Source organism: Fragaria vesca, linkage group LG6 (assembly GCF_000184155.1).
Source record: "Fragaria vesca subsp. vesca linkage group LG6, FraVesHawaii_1.0, whole genome shotgun sequence".
In the NCBI taxonomy this organism is placed as follows: Eukaryota; Viridiplantae; Streptophyta; class Magnoliopsida; order Rosales; family Rosaceae; genus Fragaria; species Fragaria vesca.
Genome location: NC_020496.1, coordinates 10,098,740 through 10,119,537, shown reverse-complemented (window position 1 = coordinate 10,119,537; position 20,798 = coordinate 10,098,740). Strand labels below are relative to the sequence as shown.

The window sequence follows — 20,798 nt, the reverse complement described above, 5'->3', positions numbered from 1 at the left end:
AATACAATTAAACAATAGTTGATTGATGCATGATCTATGTGTGGATGATCGACTTAGTTATCTGCTACTAGCAATAATTGCTTAAAATGTTGAATGAGCTCATAAACTTAGAGACTTGGAGTCTCCCCTCTTCCAAAGTTCAGAAAATTATGAATTATATGGTTGAAGCCAGCCTGATTTCTTTTCAGTTCTTTCCACCAAACACATTGCCAAATTGTTGAACCTCTTTGGTCAGATTCAACAAGTGAATAATCATTAGTTTGGGTCACATCATAATTACGTGCAACAAGTAGATTTCTAACAGTACAGTCTTTTGTTCCATTATGCAAAGATAGGTTCCTTGATAAGATTTTCTTTGCAATCAAAATGCGTGACCTCTAGTATAGCCACATTGAACCACAAATGAAAGCTAATGAGTTAACATCACGCACTTTCCTTGTTACATTTTAATGAGTTCTTTGGATCATCTAGTACAATCTTATTTCAACAAAAGTAAAAAGCATAACTTCCACTCCAATTTTCAAACACGAGACATAGGATCATGATGTTTATAAACACTAGTTTTGCCCATGCCAACCCCAACGACGTCATTGCCAGAAAACCAAATATATAGCACAAACTATTTATTACAAGCAAAATTTCAGTCTATTAGTATAGGAGATCGAATTCCAGTATTGCACGACCTGGCTGGCTAGCAAGTTTACAGTTCTTTCACTCACTATCTGCAAATCTGGTGGCAAAAAAGATAATGATACAAAGGAAGTCAAAATTTTCAGATAGATGAAAAAAAAAAAATGCAGGGATTATAATCAGCAAGGAAAAAATAATCATAATTAAGCACTAAGGTGAACTGTTTCATGTACTCACCCGAGCTCCGAGAGCTTCAGATGTGCCTCGGCATAGTCAGCAAAGAAAGCATCCTCATCCTAATAAGAGCGAAAATTTAAAACAAAAACAGAAGTAGTTAAGTAGCTAGTGTCAGATTAGTATAGCTAGATAGGGTACTGAGATTACACAATGGATTATGAGATACAGACCGCAGCATAGGTCTCGACATAAGTGCGAAAAACTGGATCCTCAAGAAGAGCCTTATCTGATGGAAGCTGGATCAGACCTTCCTTCTCTCCACTGATAAGTTCCCTGTTCAATTAGGAAACAACATATGCAGTGCATGGTTACTTGAAATAGGTTCAAATTGATCAATACAGATTATACATATTCAACTGTAATACTCAAATGGGAGTTCATTCTTACTTGAAATAGGAGTTGTCGAAAATGAGGGGATTGGTTGTCCAAGGTCCTTCAAATCCAGAGCGCTCCTTATGGCACCTACCCTGCATCGGAAAATCCCAAAGAGTAAAAATGTTAAAACTATATCAGTAAATTAGAAGCTAATGCTGAATCCTGGTGATGATGATGAACTGACCAAGGTGTGTCCACCAGATAATGCAACAATGTCCTTGTCACTGAGACCCATATGGCCAAAGACATCCCTCAAATGATCCACACCTGCTTTCATGGTAGGTACCAACAATAAGCATTTTCATCTTCATCATGTATATCATGCGGTTCTAGTTATGATTTTTCTGTAATGACAAACCTTTATTGGCATTAGGCAAGCGACCTTCCGGTGGTGCTTCTTTTTTGTCCTGAAATTAGTACATGCAAGAGCCATTCAACAAGAACTATCAATACAACATTGCATATTTAGAAACAAAACAGAAATGTGTTAAAAGTTAACGAAGTATGTATTCTTAGCTAGAAAGTGTAATAAGAAGGTGTTCGCTCACCGGTCTACCAGGGTGGAAAGGAATCTCAGGCCCTCCTGTTACTTCCACAGCTACAACTCCAGCCAACTTCAAACCACAATCAATCACAATTTCAATCAAGGCCAAATCACAAATTTAGTCATGTAGACAGTTTGTTACTAATTAGTAATTACATTAACTTAAATCATCGAATACTTCAGCTCAACGTTGGTAACGCAAATGTACCTGGTAGAAATCAGCGTATGAGAGAATCGGAAACTGCTCCTTAATCGGCTCCAAAATCCTGACAGCAATATCAAGTCCCTTATTTGCTTCATGAGTCAGCTCCGCCGGATCCCTGATCGTCCCGAACGGCCCTCCGGTCTTTGTCGCCACATCAAACGTCCCAGCCGAGTGCCACCTGAGCAATTCATCACACACAATACGCTCGATCATGACTCGCCCTTAATTAGTTGATTATTAACAAACAAAGAATAACAGAGTGGTCTTATAAGAGTTCATACGCGATTCGGAGGATTATAGGAGCGCAGTGCTTCTCGGCGATCAGTCCTCTCAGCTTTCTCTTGCATTTCTCAACAGCTTTCTGGTACTCCTCGCTCACGCTTGGATAACACTTGCCCATGGAAAAAGAACAGATCGTTTATCAGAAAACTTATACACAGATCGAGTCAGAATACTCGGAACGATCAAACTAGTTGTAGTGGATCACTGGTGCTTATGAACTGATACACAGCAAATGAATATATATATATATATATATATATGATGACAGAAGAAGGTTCTACCTGGCGCTAAACTTGACGTATGAGAGGGACGGTTAGGAGCGTGCGACGTGGGAGAGATGTGCGGCTGTGGTGTGACCAAATTGGCATTTAGACTTGTAAATGGACCGACCTTAATTCGGACCCGTTCCAGATCCATGATTTTTAAACGGGTTTGGATCGAAAATTAGACCCGTTGATCCGTTAAGGACCCGGATTCGTTTACCCGTTTATTAAACGGATCGGATACGGATCGAGGTTGATCCGATCCGTTAAGGACCCGGATCCGTTTAAAAATAATTAAATAATATTTTTATAAATAGAATATTATTGATAAATATTAAATAATATAATAATTATTTTGATAACCTAAACGTCTAAATTGCGTCTAAAGTATGATCATTTGATGAAGTTGAAGGTTACGATGCCTATTTTTTTTCTATGCTCTTTGCTAAATACATTGGAGGTTTAGTATTTTGAATATATTAGTTTATTGTTAAGGAGTATTTTGGCCATGTAATTCAACTTTTGATGTAAATATATTTATTTTGTTATAATATTTCATTAGTGTTTTATAAAAATTTATGATAAAATTAAGAAATTATTATTTAAAATTTGAAAATATTTATAATCATAAGCGGATCGGATTAACGGGTCGGGTATACGTTAACCCGCCGGATCTGAATTTGGATCTAGCTATCAAAGATCCGGCGGGTAACGGGTCGGATCTGGATCCAAAATTTCTATTACGGATCCGGATCCGGATCTAGATAGATCCGCTCCAGATCCGGTCCATTTACAGGTCTATTGGCATTTGAAAAGAGTATGGACAAGTGTCGGGGGGAGAGTAGTAGACTGGTGGCTGGCGGGGTCTGTTGCTAGTCCAAGGGGTGGTGGATGGTGCAGTCGTTTCAAGAATAAACTTCTGCGTTTTAGGGCGGGGGGAGATTCTAGAGTCTTTTAGACTAGAAGTGTGACGGTGGAAGGAAAGAAATTATTTTAGTGACTTCTAGAAGGCAACATGTCTTTGATTAATGTATATAACTATATATCAAATCGAAGTGAGAATTTTCTATTTTCTATTTTATGACAGCTATAACATTCATGTATATTAGTGTTGTTGTACCTGAAAGAAGACAGAATTGAAGAAGTAACACTTCCTTCGGGTAAGCACAAAGCATGAATTTGAACGAACTAGCTAGTTTGTTTAACATGAAATTTGCTTAAAGCCATACACCTTTCACAAGGCAGCATATGAAATCTATGAAAAAGAAAAGAGCACAGATTAATGGATAAGCAACGAGGGAATAAAGAACATATTATTTAGTTTCGGAGATCAACTATAATCCATTATGCTGCTTAGTGGAAAATGTGTTTAAGTTTTACATTATTCTCAGTTTCATTTACACCAAAAGAATAACAATAATAAAAAAAAACACTTTTTTTATGTCTAATTCAAAGGTTAGACCCATTCATAGTATAATTCACACATTCACAATATAATTTAAAGGTCAGACACATTCACAGTATAAAAAAAATTGTATATATACGGCATGTAAATACACGACATATAATAAAAGACAATAAACCATTAAGCTAACGCTAACATAGAGAAATGCTCGTTTAACATATTTACTCTGCTGGGAATGTTGGGTCAACTATGATTCTACATCATTACTCTGTTATTGACTCCTGTTTTGCTCAGATTTATGTTTTGTGTAAAAACAATGTTCCTCAAGAGTAATGTTGCTCTTACTTTGGAGTTTGGGGCCAACGGTCAACCAATTATTCGAGTGTCGAGTCCATAAATGATGCTTTGCCCCAGGCCCAGCCCAGATTGGATGGCAATAACTCCGGTCAAAGCCCAGGCAAGAGTTAGTTGGCTGGTCGTGGTTTAGGGCAACCAGCTGAACGGACGGATTTGAAATACAAATACCAATCCAACGGCGCCAGAAGCCACGTCAGTGACACTCAGACGCGCACAAAAACAAAAGCACAGAGAGCAAGGGAGAGAGAAACTCCAAACCAAAAAGCTCGGCCAACAAATCCAAAGAAACCTCAAAAAAGCCTCTCTGCTTTTGCTTCTCTCATTTTATCTTATCCTGCGATTTGCAGCCTCTTCTTCTTCCTCTGCTACTCTCTCACTCTCACTCTCTCTCTGTAAGTCTTTACCTAAGTCTCTCTTACTGTCTCCGACTCTCAATTTTGTTTGAATTGCATTCTGCGAGTTAGGGTTTCAGTGAAACGCGGACTTCGGATTCGATTGTTTGGGGGGAATTGCAATGCGGTTGGTCTGACCTGTTTTTCTCTTGTTGTTTCAGGGAAGCCATGAGTGACGTCGGAGAACAGACGTGTCCGATTTGCGCCGAGGAGATGGATTTGACCGATCAGCAGCTCAAGCCCTGCGATTGTGGCTATGAGGTTTGATTGCTTGAACTCTCGCTTTGATTCACTCAAATTCACTGGCTCGTGTTCGTTTTAGAGTAGATAGCTGTTTGCTTTGTAGAGCTGTTTTTGTTTTTGTGTTTTCGGTATTTACTTTACTAGTCATACTCTGATTCTTCAATTTATGAAACAAACAGGTGTGTCTGTGGTGCTGGAACCACATTATGGAAATGGCGGAGAAGGATGGGAGGGAAGGGCGGTGTCCACTGTGCCGATCACCTTACGACAAAGAGAAGATTATGAGGGTGGCAGCAGACTGTAAAACAATGTAAGAGAATTTTCGGTTAGATGTGTGGAATTCTGTGCTGAGTTGTGGATTTTGTTTGTTAATTCTTAGACTTTCGAGCAGGTTGGTGACTGAAGTTAATCAGAAGCGGAAACAGAAGAAGCCTCCCAAAGGACCTGAAGCAAAGAAGCTTCTAACTGATGTTAGAGTTCTCCAGCGGAATCTAGCTTACATAATTGGATTGCCTCTTAACCTTGCAAAAGAAGAGGTAAGTAGCTGTTATTTCACCCTGTTCTGTTTCCCAAGAAATCTTGTACTTTCATTGATGTAGATTCTGAGCTACAATTTCTTTTTGTTGGGTTGTTACTAGCTTCTTAAGCGAAGGGACTATTTTGGCCAGTATGGAAAGGTGTTGAAGGTCTCTATTTCTCGTACATCGACTGGGGATATTCAGCATGCTACGAACAATAGCTGTTGTGTGTAAGATGGCTTACCACTTTCAATCTCTTAAACTTAAACATGCTAGATGTGGGCTGAACAGTGTTCGGCTTGTCTCGCCATCTTGATTAATTTCTCATGACCCCTTATTTTGCATAACCAAAATAATCATATTTAATTTTTAAAATTTTGGCTAGGGTATAGATAGACTTACTAGGCATGGTGGGTGGCTATCGAATGCTGTATCATTATCTTTTAACTTCTGAGTAATGGTTTCATTCCATCTGCTAGGTATATAACTTACTCAAGTGAATATGAAGCAGCTCGATGTATTCAATCGGTGCACAGTTTTGTATTAGATGGTAATTCTTTGAGGTAAGCCTGTCTTGTAACTCATTAAGATTATGATGGTAGGATTGCCATGTTGTAACAGTTACAGTTTGCTTCTGTAGAGCATGTTTTGGAACAACAAAGTACTGCCATGCATGGTTGAAAAATGTGGTAGGTAATTATTTCATCCTCTGTGGTTCTCTTTGTAAAAAGAACTTGGTTGTGATCATTAAGGACAATTATTTTTCTGTTCAGCCTTGTAGCAATGCAGATTGTATGTATCTTCATGATTTTGGCTCTCAGGAAGATAGTTTTTCCAAAGATGAACTGGTTTCGGCCTTTGAAAGGTATTAAGTTCTTCTGGGATGCATATGCTTCATCCAGTTTCATCGTTCTTTTATCTTTGGGCAATAATATATTATAACTTTACCTCTACTGACTTCACAGGAGTAAAGATTTACAGATTATCGGTGTTACAAATAATCTGCATCAGCGTCCAGGAAAAGGGTTACCTCCACCAGTGGATGAGAATAACAAATCAAAAATATTATCTGCAGCTAAACCACTTGTCAATCATCCTATAAATGTAAGACTCTCAACCATCCTATAAATGTAAGACTCTACATAATTTTTTGTGTGTGTTTGATTAGTTGTTGTAATAACTAACAACAAACAAAAAGCTGAAGATCATGGATGAAGTATTATTAGCATTTATGGATATATAATACAGTATGCCCTATGAGCAACGGTAGTAGCCACACTATGCATACCGGTTATACTAACCTTTGACTTACCTCATTTCAACAGATCACTAGGGATGAGTTTAAGGGATGTTGTGCAGATGAAGACTCTAGAAGAGCTACTCCTGCAAGAACTTCTTGGTATAAAATATAGTGGTCTGGTGTCCTGCCTTTATTTGTGTGATTTGAGATCTAATGTTGTCTGATATCCTCTATCAGGGTCGTGCAGGTTGCCCCTAGTGTACCCCTGGGAACAAGTGCTGAAATGACTCTCTATCAAAAGCCTGAGACGTCTAATGATGTTCATGCCTTGAAAGTTGCGAGCTCTGAAAGTTCTAATTACGGAGTAAGATCTATTACATCTGAAGATAGCTGTGAAGTGCATTTTAATAGTTTGGATCCGTTGGTACTGACTAAACAGAATAGTGAAGAAAATGTTGAAATAGCTGTATCGAATAAACCCGTGGAAGCCTTTGTAGATAGCACTCTTGTAGATTTAACTTCGAGGCATTGTCTATCACCAGATAATGGTGTTGGTCGAGATATTGAATCCGTCGACTTTATAAGCAGCAGAAACTTAAATTGTCTATCATCAAACTTATCCATAAGTTCATGTGATGACAAAGGAACTAGCGTTGCTACATTTGATCCTTCCTGTGTGTTACCAAATATGGAATTAGGGAAGTACTTGGAAGGGTTCGAAAACAATAAAGCCAGTATGGACCGCAATCTTTCTTCAGATATAGGGGAGAGTGGCATAATCTCAAATATTTTGATGATGAATTTGGATGCACCTGAAGGTTCTTTAACTGAGCTTCATAATCTGGTTAATTTGTTGGGTGAAACTGATAAAGAATGCAGTCTTCTCAGAGTACCAAGTTTACGCAAAATGCCAGAGAAAAAGCAGTCCAGGTTCTCATTTGCCCAGCAAGAGGATTCTTCTGATAATATATGGCATCCGCCCAAGGACTACTCTTCTTTATCTGATTTAAACAAGGATTCTTTCATACATGTGGAGTCTTCAAATCTTCCCAGGAGCCATTCTTTTTTGTCTCCTAAAGCTTCAGGTTTGTACCTTGCTATATAATCTAACTACATTACTGTAATTCGGTCTTTTCCTGTTCTACTGGTTTGCCTAGTAACTTATATACTTATTTTCTGTAAACAGCTGGTAGAGTCTACTTTTCTAGTTCATGGTTTGGGATTTATGTTGGGTCCCTCTCGCAATTAAAGAGCTGAGATGTAGCAATGATTTTAATTCTTTTTGTAAGGATTTACTAATTATCATGCGTAAATTTGTCCATTACCTTGACTCTTTGCTCCAATATAATTTGACAGCTACAGAGGTGCCTAATTCGATCCCACCAGGATTTTCAATACCAAGAAGGGCATCACCACCCGGTTTTTCTTCTCATGGGAGATCTAGGAGGGGGGACCAGGCATTTGACAGTTTTGGTTTGTATTTCTCTTTTCCTGAAATTGGTTTGTGTTTTTATTTTATTATTTAAGTAGATCAATTCTTAATAGCTTGGTTTCTGTTCCCCAGTGAATCAATCGGTGCAGCCATCTGTTATGCCCACTGGTTATCCTGGCATCACTGGCGATGCTGAGCTCTTTGAGCCATCAAGTTTCGATATTGGTAATGGTATATTGGAGAGAGGGAGAGCGACGTTATCACAGTATAATTCTTCTCAGCCAGATGCAAGGCTCCATATGATGAGACAGCAGTCAACTCTTACACAGCAAAGCTTAGGATTTCATGACCATTTCAGGAATACATACTCTTCCTTGAATGATGGACGACTACTTTCTCCACAAAATCCAAATCAATTTCAATCCAATCCATCTATATTCACACAGTCCAATCCATCTATATTCGCACAGTCCACCCCTCAACAGGTCAGTGATGTGCTAGTATCAAATAGTCATTGGGGTCAATGGAATGGGGTCAAGAGTGCAAGTGATTTAGGAATATCAGAATTGCTGAGAAATGAGAGACTGGGATATAACAAATTCATTCCCTATTATGAAGATTCGAAGACTCAGTCAAGTTACTTTAGCAATCTAAGCAGCAAAGGGTTTGAAATGTGAGTTTCTTTGAGCTAGAGTTTCTTTTTCGTACTTGGGTCCAATGTGATGGAGATGGATGCTTCGATTGATGTAACCTTTCCCTTCGAGAGGATATATTCTCGGTTGTTTGTGCCATCTGGTAAGGATCATGTCCTAGTCTTTTTATTTGGGAATTTGATTTTTCTGGGAAGTGTGAAGGGATGTTATGCATTCACTGGCTTTGTGAGAGGCCCAAAGCATTGGCATTCCTTTCGTTGTGGCAAGTTTGAATGCAGCGACTGTGACACTCCATGGAGTGGAGGCGTATGTTACCAATAGACCTATTTGCACACTTTCTTGAGTTGCAAAATATGAAGGATATAAATATGCTATGATGGATACCAGGGAACACGAATGTGCTGATACCAAAATTCGTGTAAAGCAAGGTCAGATACTCCACATAGATATTGAAATAGATAAATTCCTTTTTCTGTGATTATGTTAATATATTGTTTTTTTAATATATAGTAGTTATATACTGCTTCGTATGAAGTTGCTCAAAGTACCAATTAGGGATCAAAATCTACCATGTAAACTTTTTTTTTTTTCTTATACTTGAATTATATGTTTCCTCTGTGCGAAAGGTGTTCTATATTTTATGTTGATGCATGTTCAAATTCAAAAGTTAGACATGTTAGTTCTAAAATTTGGCGCTATTTAGGAGGTACGCGATATGCATAATGAGGTGATGGAGAAGTTTCAAAATTGATTGTGGATAGAAGTCTCTATGCTGCATGTTTGGAATAATTGTTTTTAAATAAAGTATCTGCAGAATTTTTTTTATTCTTTATTCCCACTGCTGTCTTGTTCAGATAAATGTCCCTAACTGTTGTAATGTCTTGTGTTCTTTCTATGCAGGTAGTGCTGCCGGTACTAGATTGGCAAATATACTTCGGTCTTCTTTGGTGAACTTGATGGACGAGTCTATCTTACCTAATGTCACCTAGTGAGTTTGAGAACATATGTTCACCTGTCTGAATATGTAATGATTAAATAGATGTTAATGAAGTCCCTGGATGTTCAGACCGATTCTTATTCTGTTGTCCCTCGAGCATCAAATATATGAAGGAATTAGTTCAAGTGGACCTAAGGGGAACCCAGTAGGACTGAAGCATACAAAAGAAATATTCGATTGGCTGCTTCTGGGGTTTGGCTATTTCTATTTTGACACTAGTTGTTATGTTTAAAGTCAGCGATCAAGCCTTCATGGTTTGTGATGATGTCTTTCCATACGAAACCGGTTTTCTTGTTGCTATGGATTTCGGCAAATTGTCGCCTGGGATAGATTACATTTCTGGAGTTGTTGAGCCTTGAGCTCCACCTGAATACTTTGTTCCGAGTCTCCGAGCACTGAATCTTGGACGGTTGGACCTTGCTTCCTTGATATCAAATCAACTAATGGACTTGGACCTCTAAACTGCTGTATTGAAAAAGGGCTGCTTGTATCAACAGAGCGACCAAACTACACTCTTCGTTCCAAACAAACCTTGAACGCTTAATCATAGTTCTCGAATAGTACTTGAAGTTTAGTATGCTTGAGACGTTTACTACACTTGCGGCTTGAATACAACCATTACAACGATTTCACTATACATGTAAATAATGAAAGCACCAAATCTTAAAATCAATAATGATCGTAGAGGTACAGATTCACAGTAGTGTTCAACTGGTCAGTACTTAAATACTTACCGCTCTGTTAGGCTGGCGAGAGCACAATCTGAAAATCAGCTTTGGGAATCTATTGGAGCCCAGTTCGTACATGCCTAATGTCCTCTCACTATCGTATTCGAAGAAGAAAAAAAAAAAGAGTAAAAAAAATACTCGTATACGTACGTATGTCCTCTACGTTCACTGGTCTCATGACTCTCATCGCCTTTAGGAGTTAACCGGTTTGTAAACCCACCACATCACAACTTTCTTTGCTTCCTAAATCCTAACAATGTTAATCCGGTGTACGTAATCTTGTGGAATCCACCAGTTAGGTAATAGGTACCTCATTACAAACCATTATATTTTCTGTAAGAAATTACCAGAAGTTCAATCCAAAAGTAGGAAAGAAATAGGATTAATTTCAGTTTACCCCTATCAACTTAGGTCGATTATCATGTTAGTCCTTCTTCTTTCAATTTCATCAAAAACACCCATAAACTCCTAATTTTCATCAACCGCGCATGTCCAAACCTCCAATCTCCATCTAATTTCTCTGTCAAGTGATGACTTGATATCAAGAAGAAAGAAAAAAGGAAAAAGGAAAAATAAACAAATTGCATTCAATCCACAAAAATCACCAAGGTTAGGGGGTTGTGATGGGAACGAAGATGTGTATCAATATGGGGAGAAAATGGTCCGAAAGGTAACTTTTAGAATTTGACTTTCTTCTTGATATCAAGTCATCACTTGACAAAAGAATTAGATGAAGATTGGAGGTTTGGACATGCGCGACTGATGAAAATTGGGAGTTGAGGGGTGTTTTTGATGAAATTGAAAGAAGAATGACTAACATGATGATCGACCTAAAGTTGATGGGGGTAAACTGAAATTAATCCAAATAAATAATACTAACTTGGGAATAAATTAATTAATTTGAAGTTGAAACGTGTTGGTAGTAGAAAATGAAAGCTTGTGAGAGTAGAAACCTGAAACCCTAACTGAAGGAGAAGGACTGAGAAGACAACTCTAGGTCAGTCCCCCTTTTAAAAGAAAATAAAGAGAGAGAAGACCACTCATGGGGGAATAAGTTACGTACTGGTGTAACGTTAAATAATTCAGTAGGCTTTATTGTCCAATGCGCGCGCATGCAATACAGAGTACTATTTCATTATTGAAAGTTTGAAACCCAGTAATACTGTTTGCCCTAGAAAAGAAGAAGCTCGCATATATACAGAGAAAACATTCAAGACTGGTACTGGATTCTGGATACTCAATTAATCACTCGTCATTCTCTCTTAAATACAGTGAAAAATAGAATGCCATAGATGGGATAAGAATAGGTCGACTAGTTTACTAACAGTACGTAGTAGCATGTAGGAGGAGGAGGCTTTGATTATGACTCATCGACCTGTCATGAAGTAATTCTGAAGATTCGAGCTGGCCTGGCGCCTACCCTATGGAAATTCAGGTACTTTGGTACTTGTTAGGTGGAGGGTATGAATACGGTGACTAACCTTTGGGCTATAGGCTCCGGCAGACTCATTTACTCTTCTGTTCTGTGTGTGATGATCTGGTCACTCATGAGAGAAATTGAACCTAGGAACCCAGGTTTTATATGGAAGATTGATTACAGAGAGAGAGAGAGAGAGGACCACTACTCTACAGAAGTGATGCATCAAATTTTTGGTTGGAATAGTTGAATGAAGAAGCATATAGCAACAGCATTATGTGTTTTCTGTGTTGTGTTGTATAATTTCTCCATGCATGCTAGAGAGAATAATGACATCCTATTCTTTTTCATTGTTGAAATAATGACATGCTATTCGATCTACTGTGTTTACATAAAGAAGGGAAGGATTGGTTATTATGTTTTACATTTGCACCTAATTCAGTGATAAATTCTGGGCACAAATTTGTGCATAATATAATTAACCATCAATCAATGAATCGAGTCGACTATTCTTTAGAAAAGTAATGCGGGGTTTACGTGTTTACAACTAGTGAAATAGATCTGGGACCGATTCAATAGTCCCGAATTCATCAAGGACAATGCAAAATTAGAAAGTGGATCAACTAAAAAGTTTCTATTTCGTGCACGATGAACATGAATAACTTCACAACTCCAAATTGTTTTTGTATTTAATGAATGGGTTAGTTGCAGGGACCGATATGATGACTTGACGATATAGCAAAGATAACTTCACTGCTAGCATAGGTTACTCTAGCTCTCAAAACACAGCTCTGCTAGAGGTTCTCTTTTGTTGAGGTGAGTTGAATTTGGATGAACTCAGGTACAGAAGTAGTTGTTATCACAAACGGTCCTAAAGTTTGGATGATCCCACAACTGGCTGAGTTCATAACTTTTTAAACTTATCATACTGCCTTAAAGTTGCTTAGCTCCTAACATAGTTTTAGTACATTTGTTCATAACAATGTTAACTCAATATTTTTGTCAAGGACATGCATTTCTGTTTTCCCGCTCCTTCATTGTTTTTAGAGGGAATTTTACAAATGATACCCCAATTATAAGCCATTCATCACATTGGTGTATCAACTTTAAAAACTATTAGATTAGTACCCAAACATCAAAATTCGACTTACTATCAATACATGTCGTCTTTAACAACGTTAAGATTTCATCTTCTTTGGGATATTTTCGTTTCTTGTTGTTTTAGATGTACTGGTTGGGTTTCTTCGTCTTTGGAGTAGGCAACTGCTCTCTCTCCTTCTCTCTTCCTCCCCTCATGTACTCCATTGTACCCCAAACAAACTTCAGTCTTACACACCTATATATGGGTTTTTACTTTGGTTTAAAACTTTTAAATTACCAATTTGTTTGCTGGGTTTTTGTATGAAATATGGTTGGTGAGGGATATGAGTTTATTGTATTGTATAGATAGTTAAAAATGCTTTCTGGGTTTTTGCATGGATTGAGCCAGAGAGTTTTTGGGTTTTTGGCACGGACGAAGCCAGAGAAAAAAACATACAGGCACAGCCAAAAAAATAAAGAAAGAGAAAATGAAAGGGCGAAATTATCTTTGAGATTGTTTGCACAATGATAGACTTGACACTGTTATTGATGGAGGCCTGGAGGGTACGTTAATTGTATTGGGATTAAATGTTGAGATACCAAACTAATAGTTTTTAAATTTGGGACATCAAAATGATGAATAACCTTTAGTTCGGGTATTTATAAAATTTCCTCTTGTTTTTATATTTTTATTAGGAGTAAGATAACATGTATGTTACCTCCGTTATGTTACTAAATTAATCAGTAACATGCCCACCTAATCAGTATCCTAGTAAATCCAAACTAATCTTCTGCCATAAGCACATAAACCTGAAGATCTCTCAAACCGGTTAGCCAGAAAATAATAGGAGTTGAAACTCGAACATTAGACAGAGAAACTAAGTAGCAAGTTTAAACTAATGTAATAAGTTTAGCAATATTGAGAATCAAAAGTAATTGAATCATTGAATGATCCAAACTTCGGGAACTAGCTCAATTGAACTTTTACTTACTTTAATTAACTGTATCTTAGGTCGGTTTACAGACTTGGCTAGCCTAGGTAACCGGTTAATAGCTTACCCTATCGTCAAAATTAGAACTACTATTAGTGGATGAAACAAACAAACCAAAAAGCGGGAAAAGAAAAAGGTTGATGGTGAAAATGACAGAAGCATCATCATCATCTCCCAACTTAAAGCATTATAGACAAAACGGAGCTAGAGAGCCAAGGAGTCGAGTTGAGTTTGGGTGCGATTATTCATGAGACTGAGCCAACCACACATTGAACGAGCTTGGTTAAGTTTACTGTACCTGCAAGATTGATCAGAGAGAGAGAGAGATATGCAAATCACGAGGTGATCTTTCTTGTTCGTCATAATACACTTGTTTATGTGTTCTGGTTCTTCTGGGCCATGTCCATATAAGAACAGTGAACCTTCCTTACATAAAACCATAAACATATATATACAGATATATGCAATGATGCCATGCACTCAGAGCAGTAAAAGACACAGAGGTCACAGAGACGCAGACGCAGAGACGACGAGGCTCAGAGCACAGCTGTAGTAGCGATGAACAGTACTAGTACGTACTGAGCTCGCTCCAGAGATCCCAGAGATATAAAGGTCGCTATTCATCGATCTTCCTCTCCTATCATCCCTATCCTATCTCAGATGATACGAGATGATCAGGTTTACCCAGTCGTAGGTGACAGCATGCAGCCTCGTAGCCCTTGAAGTCTGTGGAAAGAAAAAACGAAAGACTCAGGAAAGTCTGAAAAGCATATAACCCAAAAAAAGAAGAGTTTGCCAGCACTATGATTACTTTTTTGAAAAAAATCTTATATCATTTTATCTATCAAACTGAAATTTCAGAAAATATTCTTTTCTTCGATCGAATAAGAAAATATTTTAGAAATGAAATTTGTTTAATTATTAAGAAAGTTATCATAACATAACTTTTAATATAATAACTAAGAAATAACTGTCTTAGCATCCAAAATTTTCAAACACCTTCAAAATATTTTATGGAGCTCTACACATGTAATGTTTGCAAGTTTTTAGTTTCATTCGATTAGTATGTATCAATAATGAAAATGATTGAGATCTTAAACATAATATTCTTTAGTATTAGATTGTAAGAAAAATTAGCTTGACATATAATATAAAAAGTTTTGAATATAGTACGTACATTAAATTTGTTAGGATTATAGAAGTACGTTATATATAGTAAGTTAGTTTGGTCATTTCTAATTCTCAACTTAGTTATATATACTCTTATAATATACATTTTACGATTAATAAAAATAGTCACAATATAGCATGGCTACTTTACTTTCATGGGTTAATTGAGTTAATAAAAGTATGAGTTTAACTGTTTAAGAAAAAAATTAAACAGGAAATTGTAAAAGATAACAGGGTTACAAAGGTTGGGGGTGGGTGGTAGTAATGAATGGTGTTACAGAGTGAAACAGTGAAGAGTTCAAAAGACTTTTCACGCTGCTCATAAAACACCAAGATGCTAAACTACAAAATGTAACAGATCAGAGGACAACCGAGGCCCCTGCCCATCCTTTTCCAGATATTGTACCCAAAGCCGAGGATTCCGGATTCTCACTTTACCTTTTACTTTACCCATGAAATTATACATGGTACTCGTGAACAAGTGTGTGTGTACCACAAACCCTAAATCCCTTTAGCAACACAAAAAACCCAAAGTTGTTGTGCATTGCCAGCTGATCATTGGGACAGAGAGCACAACTTTGTGTGCATAGTTAGTAGTGTGAGGAAGGATGAACAATTGGATTAGGCCAGTTAGGGTTCCATCGCCTTCAATGACTTAGTTATCGCCTTTAATGTCACCGTAAGATTAGGGGTAAGATTAGAAAAAGTGCTCTATTTGTCCTAAAAGATGATATTCATAGTTATGTAGCCTGTTGCTATATGTTTGAACTATGAACCACAATTTTTGGCTCTTACTTTTCCTTTTAATACAATCTCTTTTGGACCTGGAAAATGTATCATTTCATTACTAATAAGGTTAAGTAAATGACTGAGCATTATGACACCCAATACAACCAATATGGCAGGGGAATCAGAATAGGGTAACATACTGCCATGCAATCTAAATTACAGAGTTCAGCACCTCAGAAAGAGGTGTTGTGAGATAATTGGATCTAAATTATGCCATACAAGGCAAACCTACATGAATTTCTCCCGTACTCCCATAATATCACCCATAGTGCCATGATATTGAAGACGCTTCAAAGTTTCATAAGCTTTACATTGTGGAAGAAATAAAAATTTTGTTACCAGTCCTACCCGAGGGTTAAATTATTACCGTGGTTAAATCCTATTTGGTTTCTTCAGCTCCTGCAATAGAAATGGGGTGTGCTGTTGGTGAACGATGGGGAAAAGTGGCGCTGGAGAAATGATGTGTTGGGAAAATGAAGCGGAGGGACAGCAGCTGATGATGGTGGTGTTGAAGAAGGGAATCCTGATGATGCTGCAGCAGAGAAGAGTGGCATTGGAGTTGCTCCATCATTATGGCCTTGCATTTGCCATGCCCAGTTACGGAAGGAGTTAGCATCCATACTCTTCTCCGTTGCTCTTTCCTGAGTGTAACAAGGACAGTGTTGATGTTATAAATTGGACAGGAAAACCACAACACTCATAGACTGGTGTTCATTAGATTGTATATTTTTCTCTGCACCAAACAATGCAATTACTAGGGGAACCCTAAGTTGATGCGTAGTTCTGAAGTCTTAACAATAGAAAAGAGATGTAATACCAAATAGTACATCCTAACACACGTTTTTAACATTTCATTCAGTCTAAGTGCATATTCATGTTAAATCAAAACAGTGCAAAAGTCGAGATATAATTAAAGGTAGAAATGAATAAATTACCATATGTATGGGAAAGAAGTTGGAGTTCATGTTGCTCGTTAGAGGAGGCTCCGCAGATGCCACCATTAAGCCACGAGGTAATTGAGTCCTCATAGTTGCTGGAAATCCTGGAACAGAGTTCTCATTCTGTAGAGAACAACAATGTTTTGAAGTGAGTAGCTTATTTGCTAAAGTTGTGAGGTGAGATATATATAGGTAATGAATAAGTTCTGAAGAAAATTAAAGTTGAATTGAGCTGGGTGGAACTTTTAATGGATCTGAGCAATACCCTTGATCTCATGTGAATAGGCAGGTCATTTCTGCCTAGCGGAAAAGGAAAACTGCTCAAGTTGATGTTCTCATTTGGACATTCAGAAGCCAAGGGGGGAGCAATTCCCAAGTTTAGATCAAGACTACCATCCATGCCTGTACCACAAGGGTTATGAATAAATGACATAGCAATATTAACAAAAGACAAAGTTTGTGTTCTGCTCAATTCATATGAAAGATCTAATAACAATAGTACCTGCATTGTTGGGCTCAGCCTCTATCTCCCCATCATATAAGATTGGATTAAAGTTGGTGACCGCTTCGCTTCCATGGCATTTGATGGCAGCTTGGTCATACGCTCTGGTTTCAAAAGGACAACACTACACAGACTTATAAATGGCATCCCATGATTCGTAATATCTCAAAACTTAAACATCAAGTAAAATAGTGCCTATTTATAAACGTAAAAACCTTGCAGCTTCAATCTCGGTATCAAATAGGCCAAGGTATATATACCTGCAGGCAAGTCATACCCAATGAAAACCAATTTCTGAATTCATTCCAAAAACTTTACAAAACCAAGTCCCATATCTTAATCAATTTAGGTCCCAACAGAACACAAATTCGTTGTTCCCTTCTTCTCTTATCACATTTATTCACACCGCAACTGATTACCAAAAGATTGTGAAATGTACAAACCAAAGAAAATAAAAAGGAAAAACAAAAAGGGCTACTCACTTCTTGCCCAGCAACTGACCCATACGAGCTTCCCAGCGGCCACATTTGTGCAGCGTGACTCCCCTGTATTTCGAGCTTCCTCTGGCGAATCCGGTGCTCTGGCGACGCAGAATTTGCACAAACTCTTCCTTTGTATAATTACTCATCTGCAATACAAAATCACAATCAAAATTAACCCCACAAGAAAATCCCAGTAAAAAAGCTCTCTCCAACACCCACTAACCTGCTTAATATCTTCATCATAATCACCAACACTGAAATTAATATCAGCCTCGGTTCCACGGAACTTGATTGCAGCTCGATCATAAGCTCTGAGATCAAATCACCAAACACCCGAAAATTACAAACCAATCAAACAGTAAAAAAGTCACTAATCACTACTAATAACATTAACAGTTCATAATCAGATTCTTAGTTCTCACCTAGCCGCAGAATGCGCAGTATCAAACCCACCTGGGAAAAAAAAAATCCACAATTAATTAAGCAAATCAAAACATTAAGCACAACAAAAAAGTGAAAATGAATTTTGCTTACCCAAGTACACCTGCTTCCCATTATCCCTACACAAGTAAAAAAAAACAGAAAGGGGTAAAAATCTGAGAGCACAATCAAGGTTTAACCAAAGCAGACTGCATAAAGTTCCAGAGCCTCACCAAATATGCGATTCCCACCGGCCGGTCCTCCGGTAAAACGTGACGCCGCGATACTGGGAGCTCCGGGACCTCGGTCCGCGGCGGCTCTTCTTGACCGAGAGAGGCGCGATCATCTGCTCTTGCGGCGGCGGAGGAGGAGGAGGAGGAGAAGCGCGGTAACGATAGGTTGTGGAGGAGGCGGAGGAGAGGCCGAGCCACTGCTTGGCCGGAGGGGGGAAGAGCTGGATGGTGCGGGAGTCGGAGGAGGGGTGATGATCGGGCTCGGCGGCGACGTCGGATTGGAAGTCGAGGAAGTTGAGAGTGGTGGAGGAGGAGGAGTCGTCGTTGGAGGAGGTGTCCATATCGGAGGTGAAGAAGTTGAGGTTGAGATCTAGCATTGCTTCTGGTTTTACGTGACGAAATGGGAACGGAAGTTTTGAATTGAGAGTTAGTAGTTGTGGCGGTGGAGCAAATGAGGAGGAGTCTATTATGAGAGAGAGCGAGAGAGGAGGTTGTTGAGGTTAAAGAAGGAGGAGGAGGAGGGCCGGCGTGAGAGGATCAGAGGCCGGCTGGGACTGGGAGAGAGAGGAGGGAGAGATATATTCATGCACAGGAGAAACAAAAGAAGATATTAATAAAAAGAGAGAGAGAAGCTTGGGGCTGGAGGAAAGAACAAGAGGGGCCTATTAGTATTTTCCTAATTCTTTCTTCTTCTTTGGTTTGTTTTGGCGGGTCTAGCTTTGCTAATTCTAGGCTTCTACTGCAGTCGCATTAAACCTATAATTTTGCCGTATCATTATTTTCATATGGTATTTATTTTTCTATATTAATTGTTTTTTCTTTTCTTTTCTGAATACTGTATTATACTACCTTGTGTACTGGGGAAGACATTGCCGAAGTCATACCCAAAAAACAGATAGATGTAATTATATGAAAAGACAAACTGACTCAGTTTGTGATATAATATTATTAGAACTGAACTACGACTTAATAACAATACGAGAGTAACAATACGTTGTTGTTCCGCAGTGGATCATTTGAAACACTCGTACGCATTGTGATAATCAGTAAATCATCAAATCGTGTTCTGTTTAACTCTTAACAACACTAGATTTTTGTAATTGATACAAACTAACCTTCAGTAAGTAATTTGAGGAGACTGGTTAAAACCTTCAATGTTTATTCAATGTACCCATGTGAATAATAAAGTTACATTTCTGCAAGTATAACCAAAAAATAATGCTTGGAGACCACAACAATATGCATGAGAAATTGACAAAAGAAACAAAAAGTTTTAATATTGGGTTTGAAAGGGAGCTGAGAGAGTAAGAGGGTGAGTCAGTGAGATGCACTGTAAATAGGTGGGAGATATGTAACTAATGTCACATCTCAAATATAGACATAGGAGGACTCAATTCTATAAATGTGACTGTGTGACTAGACCCTTCATATTGCCCCCTACCATCCTACCCCTTTATTTGGCTGACACCTATATATCTATGTCTAGGCCCCCTAGCCATTCATCTATCATAGATCTGGATCCTAGACTAGTTTGCTTTATTACTTGTTTAGTGGGGGGGACTTGGGGGAGCATAGGAATGACCATATTAATGAATGCTGTTGAACAACCAACTCATGGCACATTTACCTCTTTAAGCTAGTTTCAGAGAAGATGTGTTCTACTTTTTCCTCCTTTTTCTTTTCCCTAGCTTTTGATGTTACTTCTGATATGACTAGATAGATGAGGAGACTGGTTAAACCTTCAATGTTTCTTCAATGTACCCATGTGAAAAAGTAACATTTTTGCAAGTTTTTGCTGTTCTTATCAATAAAATGAAGAGCAACAAATCTCAATTAAAAAAAATGACCAAGAGATCAAGAATTGATGGGTATTGTAACTTCATGTAGCTTCATACACACATTGGATCAGAAATATTTTGAAAGATTACTGAACAAATTATATCGGTCAATTATATCATAGTGATTACTTCGAATGAACCGACACTATAATGTTACATATTTAATCTCACTAGCATATGAATAGAGCATAGAAAGAATTATGATTCAGACTAGCCAACAAAATAAAAAAAAGGCAATACAAATCATGCCAAAGTATAAACTACTCAAATTTTGGTCTCATATGTACGATCGAAATTACAGAGCTGGCGTGAGCAGTAGGAAGACGAGTCTTCGAGTACAGTCGGTACACCCATTACCGCTAGAGGCCGAAAGTAGATGGGCCCAATCCATCAAAGCCCAATGGCCCGCCAGAACGACAGAACCTCTCTCTCTCTC

General features: G+C 38.1%; 3 protein-coding genes across 3 annotated transcripts; 1 reads left to right on the top strand and 2 right to left on the bottom strand.

Annotated features, from left to right (window-relative positions):
- Window positions 1-403: 403 nt before the first annotated feature.
- On the bottom strand, window positions 404-2,503 carry LOC101298335 (L-ascorbate peroxidase 2, cytosolic-like). The gene is made up of 9 exons (XM_004302791.1): window positions 2,273-2,503; window positions 1,995-2,169; window positions 1,791-1,856; window positions 1,601-1,649; window positions 1,427-1,509; window positions 1,255-1,334; window positions 1,038-1,140; window positions 868-926; window positions 404-730 (listed from the first exon to the last, which is right to left on the bottom strand). Exons 1-9 carry the CDS (start codon window positions 2,389-2,391, stop codon window positions 712-714), a joined length of 753 nt encoding a protein of 250 aa, XP_004302839.1. The 5' UTR covers window positions 2,392-2,503; the 3' UTR covers window positions 404-711.
- A 2,355-nt stretch (window positions 2,504-4,858) lies between these two features.
- LOC101305581 lies at window positions 4,859-13,372 on the top strand. The gene is made up of 13 exons (XM_004305203.1): window positions 4,859-4,951; window positions 5,113-5,243; window positions 5,322-5,469; window positions 5,572-5,681; window positions 5,931-6,014; window positions 6,092-6,140; window positions 6,225-6,316; window positions 6,417-6,555; window positions 6,777-6,850; window positions 6,929-7,776; window positions 8,048-8,164; window positions 8,256-8,721; window positions 13,297-13,372. The coding sequence occupies exons 1-13, from the start codon at window positions 4,859-4,861 to the stop codon at window positions 13,370-13,372; spliced, it is 2,427 nt and encodes an 808-aa protein (XP_004305251.1).
- A 2,608-nt stretch (window positions 13,373-15,980) lies between these two features.
- Window positions 15,981-18,901, bottom strand: LOC101305288 (AP2-like ethylene-responsive transcription factor TOE3-like). Its single transcript, XM_004305202.1, has 10 exons — window positions 18,525-18,901; window positions 18,406-18,431; window positions 18,294-18,324; window positions 18,095-18,182; window positions 17,872-18,017; window positions 17,605-17,649; window positions 17,390-17,493; window positions 17,153-17,289; window positions 16,885-17,010; window positions 15,981-16,590 (listed from the first exon to the last, which is right to left on the bottom strand). The coding sequence occupies exons 1-10, from the start codon at window positions 18,899-18,901 to the stop codon at window positions 16,342-16,344; spliced, it is 1,329 nt and encodes a 442-aa protein (XP_004305250.1). The 3' UTR covers window positions 15,981-16,341.
- Between the last annotated feature and the right edge of the window lie 1,897 nt (window positions 18,902-20,798).